This window comes from Apis laboriosa, unplaced genomic scaffold, assembly GCF_014066325.1.
Source record: "Apis laboriosa isolate Shangri-la unplaced genomic scaffold, ASM1406632v1 scaffold41_cov147, whole genome shotgun sequence".
Lineage (NCBI taxonomy): Eukaryota > Metazoa > Arthropoda > Insecta > Hymenoptera > Apidae > Apis > Apis laboriosa.
In genome coordinates, this window is record NW_025223220.1 from 620,341 (window position 1) to 628,960 (window position 8,620).

At 37.2% G+C, this 8,620-nt stretch overlaps 1 protein-coding gene across 7 annotated transcripts in view; it reads left to right on the forward strand.

Annotated features, from left to right (window-relative positions):
* Nucleotides 1-6,929, forward strand: part of LOC122716049 (RNA-binding protein Musashi homolog 2) — a 190,594-nt gene extending 183,665 nt beyond the window's left edge. For all 7 annotated transcript variants that reach the window (XM_043938751.1, XM_043938753.1, XM_043938747.1 and 4 more), the window contains 2 exons: nt 4,215-4,455; nt 6,054-6,929. In XM_043938751.1, coding sequence (XP_043794686.1) covers nt 4,222-4,455; nt 6,054-6,929 — 1,110 coding nt within the window. In that variant the 5' untranslated portion in view covers nt 4,215-4,221. The remainder of the gene's footprint in view (nt 1-4,214; nt 4,456-6,053) is intronic.
* The last annotated feature ends 1,691 nt before the right edge of the window (nt 6,930-8,620 follow it).

The following is an 8,620-nucleotide window of genomic DNA, read 5'->3' on the forward strand; positions in this document are numbered from 1 at the left end:
CTCTCTCTCTCTCTCTCTCTCTCTCTCTCTCTCTCTCTCTCATATATATCCAAGCGAAATTCTGTGATGGAGAAAGAGGGGATCGTGTCCTCCTCTTCTTTCTCTTCTGGGGTTCGTTCGATCGTCGTGGATCGTCGATCGATCGAAATTTTTATCTCAATTTTTCGGATTAAAATTAATGTAAAATCAATATAAAGTGTATTGGTATAATTAATATTTTAATTTATTCGGATAGTTATTTATAGGATTTTTCGAGGGATATTGATAGATCAGTTTGGAATATGGGATTGTTATGGATTGATTGGTGGAGGGGATTAAGTATTCAATAATGGAATGTGTACAACGATTTATAATTTTATCTTATATCGGAATGAAGGATGCGTTTTAATGGACGAGGAGGATATCAATTCCACGCGTGGTTGAAATGATGGAATAAAGGGGAGGGAGCGTTACTGCGATACTTTCAGTCGAGAGAAAAAATCTTCGATTTAGAAAATTATAAAATATTGGAAATACGTATTGTTTACGTAATATTCAGATTTATTGAAATTAATCTTCGAATTAGGTTATTTATCAGTTTTTGTAAAGATAAATTAATACATAAATGTTTTATTTTAAATTAATCCGAAGAATTCAATATATTTAATTACTTAAAAGGATTTAAAAATTATTCTACTTATATTGTATTTGCATGTCGTATTTTCTTGAATATTAAGCTTGGGGATTGGTATCTTTCGTTTATCTTTCAGTTTCAATTTTTAATTATGGAATTAAAAAAGAAAATCTATCAATGTTAAATTAAAAGATTATAAAATGATTAAATTCTTTTTTTGTAATGTATATTGTTATTAATGAAATATTGTTATTAATAAAAATGGGCTCGTTGTCCTTCGATAATCGTAGTACACAAACAACGATGAGTAAGCAATTTTCAATTAAAAAAAGAAATTTTTCTATCTTTTAATTTTAGTATTACTCTTCTTTTGGTATTTGATATTTAACAAACATTTCAATTGATTCAACTAAAATGATTTTCAAATTAATCTTAAACTATTAAACGATCAATGTAGATTGTATAGAATTCGATTTGAAAAAAAAATTATTATTTTTATTTATAATATTATTTAATCGATTAAACAATCGATAGATTTTGATAGATTTTGTAAATTAAGAAATAAAGTTAAAAAACAACTAATCAATATAATATAAATTTTAATCTGTTAGAGATCTTTTCATATTGTTCAAATTTCGCCATCTTGTTTTCATAATTTCGTCATTGTTCACTTTCAACAAAATCAATATTACAACTCTTGTAAAGTGAATTTAGATAGCATAAAAAAAAATTATATATTATATAAAATGTCAATATGTTCGAATATTTCTAAAAGTTCTAATCACTAACATAAACACAAAAATATCGATCGAGGCTTATTAAATGATGTACAATTGAAGTTTTCATTGGACGAACCGAGACAAAATGATATAACGAAGATAGAGTTGTTTCGATTTATCTTTTTTATAATTTTGTCTTGCAAGCTCAAACTTAAAATTTCAATATTTTTGCATAACTTTGTGTTTATTTTGGCCTCTAAAATCGACCTTCCAAAAGTCTCTTACGAATTTATTAATATTCCGTATATACATACTTTATATGATCTCAAAGTTTCATAATTTTTTGAATTTACAGGTTAGTGGACTTTCCTTATTATTTGGATGCATTATTTTTTTTGATAAGAGAACTAAATTATGATAACATGAATCATTTTATATTTTGAGAAATTCATATTTATTAAATTAATATTTAAGAAAAAAATAGCTTTCTTTATGTCTTTTTAATTTCTAACTAGTATGTTGAGATAATTTATACCAAGTAACTTAAAATAATGCGAAATTATAGCACTGTTCCATTTTCTATCGATTACACCATTATAACTTTCAGCTTACTTCCATATTGATATATGGTTAACAACGTTTATCGTTTATACTGCTACACGACTATAATGATATGGTATAAAAATTCATAACAAGTGTAGACGGAGATTAAAACTTGTAATTTAATTAAAATGACGAATTAATGATAATTATATAATAAAGAGCAATGACATTATCCAATTCGCCCTTTTTAAACTTTAAAACCAATCGCATTTTCAAAGAATTTTATCTTTCCCACGCGAAAACTACGTTATCTATTCCAATTGTTTATCGATCGTTGGTAAAACAAAGCACTTTCTTATCGATCGAATTTAATTTTTTCCGGAAAAAAATAAAAAAAAAACTTGTTGAAAATTATTTTTTCCTCGAGGCAATTTGTCTATTATCGTTTCAGAAATCGATACTCGATTTTCCGGTATTTACAAATCCACAAAAGAGATCGATCAAAGGTTTCACTTACCTTGAGCACTCGAGGATTTCGTAGATCGTAAAATCCTGGAGGAGACGTTATCTCGAAACGACGATGACCGCGTATCCTGCGCAAATAAAATTCACGATTACTCGATGATCCCTTTCCGAATGTAATTAATTTACAACGATTATGAATTATTGGTTAAACTTACTGAATTTCAATTTTGGTGAAAAAAAATCTATGAAAGCATAAGGTAGGAATAGCTAAGAGCACGCATGCTTTCAGTACCAGCAATGGTATTATCTGAAAACGAAAGAGAAAATATGAAAATACTTGCAACTCATTTGATTTTTAACGAAGATAAATTCTGGAAAATAAATATTCTCAAATTAATTTTTCAAGAAATAAATCATTTTTATTTTGCTTATCGTAAACAAATAATATAAATAATGCTTTCTTATATTTTTATAAAATGTTCTCATCTACAATCCATCATTTTACATTGATTCTCTTAAATCAATATTTTTCGTGCTAATAAATAAATTACCTTTTCTAATATTCAAATAACTTATAATAATTTATTATATTATTTCCCTCTCTGCATAAGCTAAAAAAAATTAATTAAGTCAACGTGGTTTTATCGAATTGATTATTCTTTTATATATCCCTGTAATAAAATTATATTAAAATGAATAATGATAATATATTAAAAATTATTAATTGAAAATGAGTATATGTGACTTAATCTATTACTATCTTTAACCATTGTTACGATCTTGATCTTTTGAAATAATGAACTAATAAAATTTCACAGACGAGAGAGCGCGTACGCGTGCCAACAAAAATGCGCGCGGAAGTCTGATTTGAAACATTCCAACCCGTTTGAAGTATGTTCAAACGTAAATTGACGTAATGCACAGCACAAGCCGTGAAAAGAAAATGCGAAAGCTCAGTCGCAAAGCTCGCCCGCGAATACAATGAAAATCCACTTGCACGGAAAGCGTTTTTCCACTCGCTCTACCCTAATAATTAAAATCTCACTTGTTGTTAATTACACAGTGGTATCGAGTTTCATTTACGATTTTCATTCGTTTCACGCTATTGTTAACAAAATTTAATCGTCTGCGAGATCAAATGAGTTTCGTAAAAATTTCAGAATACTCGGGAAGAGCTTTTTACTTGAAAAGTATAATTAATCGAACGTATTCCTCTTTATCTTTGTCTTTCCATAAAAGTATAGCAAAATGTTTATTCGTATCTCAAGCATACGAATAAATTAAATATCTCCCTCTGATGTCAAAATAATCCATAAATTTTTATGAAAAATATTAAAATTAAAATTAAGCGGCTTAATATTCTTTTTTATCGATTAATTCATTAAAATTAATGTGATTCCATTTGAAAGATAAATTTGATCTTTGTATATCTTGCAAAAAAATATATCAAATTATATCATCTTTTCTACAAAAAGATTGTATGAAATATTTCTTCATAAAATAATTTATGAGTTATTTAAAATAATCATATTACGAGGTTCTTGCATTCGAAATCGAAAATAATACGTATCTTTCGAACAATGAGAGTAATCAGAGAAAGAGAACATTGACGATAAAATTATGGATATTTAATTGGACTTATCCAAGGAACGGTAATCAGAATTAAAATCTTACGTTGCCTTAAATAAAACGCTCGAACTTCAATTTATTTCGATTATAATATAAATTATAATATAATATAATAAATATATAAGTTATATATAATAAAAGTTATAATGTAATATAATAAATTATAATATAATAAAAGTTATTTCGTCGATTAATTACGAACGAGCAATTACGCCTAATCAATGACAAATCGATATATGTTTCAGCGCCGGCATGGAGGCGGCGAACGGTGCGATCGAGCACGACTTTCACAATGCTCTGGTGCCTATAAACGGTAGCCATTCCGGCAGCTCCGGGAGGAGTACACCGAATGGCGGCGACCCAGCACCCGGCAAACTCTTCGTGGGTGGGTTGTCCTGGCAGACCAGTAGCGAGAAACTCAGGGAGTACTTCGGCATGTTCGGTACCGTCACCGATGTCCTGATCATGAAGGATCCGGTTACACAGGTCGGTTTACTCGATGGAAGCTCTCCGTCGGCTTGTCCATCTCTATCGGTGGCCCGTTTCGCCGGTTCTTAAATCGAAAGAACGATTCGTCATTGTTCTTTTTCTCATTGGGATCTGAGAAAGCGTTTGACAGACGCTTATTTCTCAAAGTATGTCGAGATATGTGCTCGCGGACAGGCCACCGACTCGTTGAATTTCTTTTGTCCATTTCCTCCTCGATAGGTCAAATCGTTCGCATCGGCGTTATCGGCCGAGCCGAAGGGGAAAAAATTCGGGATCGGGGATGGGATGGGAGGGCGTAAGAAAAAGAAAAAAGAAAATAAAAAAGAAAAGAAAAGAAAAGAAAAAAGAAAAAAGAGAAAAAAAAGAATGATCGAAACGCAATTCGCCTCGAGGAGATTCGATGCACCAGTTTCTTCCTTCCACTTTTGCACGAGACTTCACACAGTAGATCGTAGAGAGAAAGTTGTACTAATCGATGTAACTAATTGCTGAGACAGTGTAAAGGAAGTAGAAGCGTATTTTGGTATTTTATTGTATTAAAACATGTATTTAAAACGTAAAAGGTGGAAAAGAGGCAGAGGCTCGTTTCTATATAAAAAAAAAAAAAAAAAAAAAAAAAAAAAAAAAAAAAAAAAAAAAAGGAATACGTTCGCATACGGGATTCGAAAGAGATCACGAACGAGGACTGTGGGCATAATAGATTATTATCGTATTCGGTAGCGATGCAATTAACGACCGTAACTTCAGTTGAATCTTATATTTATTCGAAGTCCTTGTCTCACGTAATCCTAGAATGTTTGTCTTACATTGGCTTGGACAGTCTTGCATGTAAACGGTAGTTTGGTAGTATTTAGTTAACTGTACATAAAAGGAGATTTTTATGGTACCTATATTTTACATACAGAGTACGATATCGAGATAAACGAGACAGGATACGTTTTTTTTTTTTTTTTTTTTTTTTTTTGTTTTTTTTTCTAATATATACATATATTTATATATATAAAGAGAACGCGACGGTGAATGAAAAAGCTTTCTCGTTCGGAGAGCAAAGCTGTAGAGAAAAACGCAAAACGAAAAAGATGATCGCGTGCGTTTTAAACCGATTAACCTGTTCGCTGAGCCTTCGAGTCACCGTTAATCGATGTTCGTTGAAATCGATGTCAATAAGTTTCAGCGAAACAGCGAACAGGTTAATAATTGTCAAATCACCGGATACCACGATGATGATCAATTATTAGGCAGGTTGGTCGGAAAGCTTTAAAAAAAAAAAAAAAAAGAATCACTCGTTATATAAAGAAACGGCGTAAGCGTGCGAAAACGAGACTGCACGAGGCGAACTGGCGAAAAGCAAAAAAAAAACGAAAGGGAGAGAGAGAGAGAGAGAGAGAAAGCGAGATTGAGACAGAACGATTAAAAGAGAAAGACGGAGAGACTGGAAGAACGAATAAACGAACGAACGAACGAACGATAGAGAAAGAACGAACGAGAGAAAGAAAGAGAATATACGTGAGAAAGAGAGAGAGAGAGAGAGAGAGAGACGAGGAAGTTGGAAGAGCCGTTGTGCATCGTGGCCGTTCTGGCTTGTTCGGTTACAGCGTAGTCGCGGCTTCGGTTTCATCACATTCGCCGAGCCCGGTAGCGTGGACAAGGTGCTGAAGTGTCCAATCCATACGTTGGACGGGAAGAAGATCGACCCTAAGCACGCGACGCCAAAGAATCGCGCGAAACAGGCGAATCGGACGAAGAAGATCTTCGTAGGTGGCGTGAGCCAGGACACGAGCAGCGACGAAGTGAAGGCCTACTTCAACCAATTCGGCAAGGTGGAGGAGACGGTGATGCTGATGGACCAACAGACGAAACGGCACCGCGGCTTCGGATTCGTCACGTTCGAGAACGAGGACGTGGTCGATCGCGTGTGCGAGATCCACTTCCACACCATCAAGAACAAGAAGGTCGAGTGCAAGAAGGCCCAGCCGAAGGAGGCCGTCCAACCGGGCGCGTTGACCCTCGGCAAGAGGGTGGTGTTGGGGGCGCTTGGGGTCAGGCTGGCGCCACAGCCCCCCCTACCGGTCGCCGCGGCCTCGCAGATCGTCGCTGCCCAGGCCCAGGCCCAAGTTCAAGCGGCCGCGGCCGCGGCCGCGGCCGCCCAGGTCCAGAACGCCGTCGCCGGATACGGCAAACTGTTCGCCAGCAGTTACCCGGCCCTCTCCGCGTACCGTTACGCCCCCTATCCGATCCCGGCGGCGGCGGTCGCCGCGGCCGCGGCCGCGGCAGCCCCGGCCCCCGCTCCGGCCCCGCCTGCGGCCGCCGCCGCCGCCGCCGCCGCGGCGGCCGCCACCCCCGCGGCAGCGGCCGCGGCCGCTGCAGCGCCCGCCAACCCCTACCAAGGCTACTCGCTCACCAACGTCGACATGTCCAGCTTCCAGGGCGTCGACTGGGGCTCAATGTACGGAATGGGCATGTACGTTTAAACGTTTTTCGCGCGGTGTTTCGCGTTGCCTCGGCGGTCGGCTTTTCTTACCTCTGAGACTTATTACCACGCGACTTCGACAGGAATGTGTATTATATTGTGCGACTATTTCGATCTTAGCGCCGACCAAGTGTCCGCTGTCTCTTCCTCGTTCATCTCGTCGATCGATGGACGATTTTCTGGGTTCCCTTCTCCCTTCCTTTCTTCTGCCCCCCCTCACTCCTACTTCGCGACTGTCTTCCTGTGCATTGTATAAACGGGCGGATGTCTTGATGATCATGATGCGCACGATCGATTTTTTTTTTGTGTTTTTTTGTGTTTTTCTTCTTTTTCTTTTTTTTTTTTTTTTTTTTTCGTTTTTTGGTTTTTTTCACCATCGCCTGTCCCCCTCCTCCCCCCCCCATACCTCGCCCTCTCGTTTGTTCCCCGCTTTAGACGCGAGTAGACGACGTCTAACTCTCCGAGGATGTGTTGGTATCGAAGAAGGATGAGACGTCGAAAGCGGTGGGGTGTGAAGGAAAAAGGAGAAGAGAGCGGTCACACAGTTTGAGAGGGAACTCGGAAGCGTTATCAGAGTCTGAACACCAGGGCATGGAGGGAAGTGCCCTGAATTCGAAGTCATTCTTCTTACGTTTGCCACTTGTCATTATATCGCTTGTCGATTAATTTATTAGCCTGAGTGCGAGAATAAAGTTAGGAGAATATTATATACGCATGTGTGCATGTGTGAAAGAGAGAAAGTCGCGCGTAATGATGATCGCATATTTTTATTACGATATACACGATTCGTTCACCTTTCGTTTACGAATTTTCTTTCTTTTTTTTTTTTTTTTTTTTTTCGTTTCCTTTTTACTTTTATTCCTTTTATATATATATCTCTTTTTTATTTCGTCCATTTCTATCGTTTCACGTGCTTCGCGTTTTTCACCGCATTCGGTTCCTAGTTAGATTAACACACCAACCTCCACCAACACGATAAGCGCGGCATATGTTCGACCGCGCCCACCCCGTACAGTAATTAATTACTTAATTAATTAAGCGATATCGACGGTCGATTCGTGACCGTCGTCTCACTCTCAAGGATCTCGACCATGAAGCAATAAAACAGGGGAGGATAGAATGAGAAACAGAGATGAGATAGAGGGCAAAGAAATTGGATGTGTTACGCCGTGAACGACCTCGCAAATCGATTAAACGAGGATCCGTTCGCTCTTGCTTTTTCCTTTTTCTAATGAAAATTTGTTTCGAGAATCATCCTATATATATATACATATATATATATATATATATATATATATCTCATTCTTCGACTTTCATCGAGCCATATTTGGCAAACTCCCAAAAAAACGTAAGCACGCGGGAACGTAACGCGATCGCGGCACACACACACACACACAACCACCCTCCTTCCGCTCCTCCAAGAACGAGAGGCAGTTCTCCTATTTGTCTCACGACATACTCCTTCTCCGCCTCGGTCAACAAAGTGCCAAAAAAACGAAGTTTGTTCGTCTCTCTATTTTCCTTTTCTTTCTCTCTCTCTTTCTCCCTCTTCTCATATTTTCTCGGTTTTAAATTTTTTTCCCTTCCTTCTCCTTCCTTTTCCACCATATATTCCCGATCGTTGATGCGTTCTCGCGCGCTTTCGTTGGAAACAAACGGCTGTTCGCGTTCGGTCATACGGTCGCAAACAGG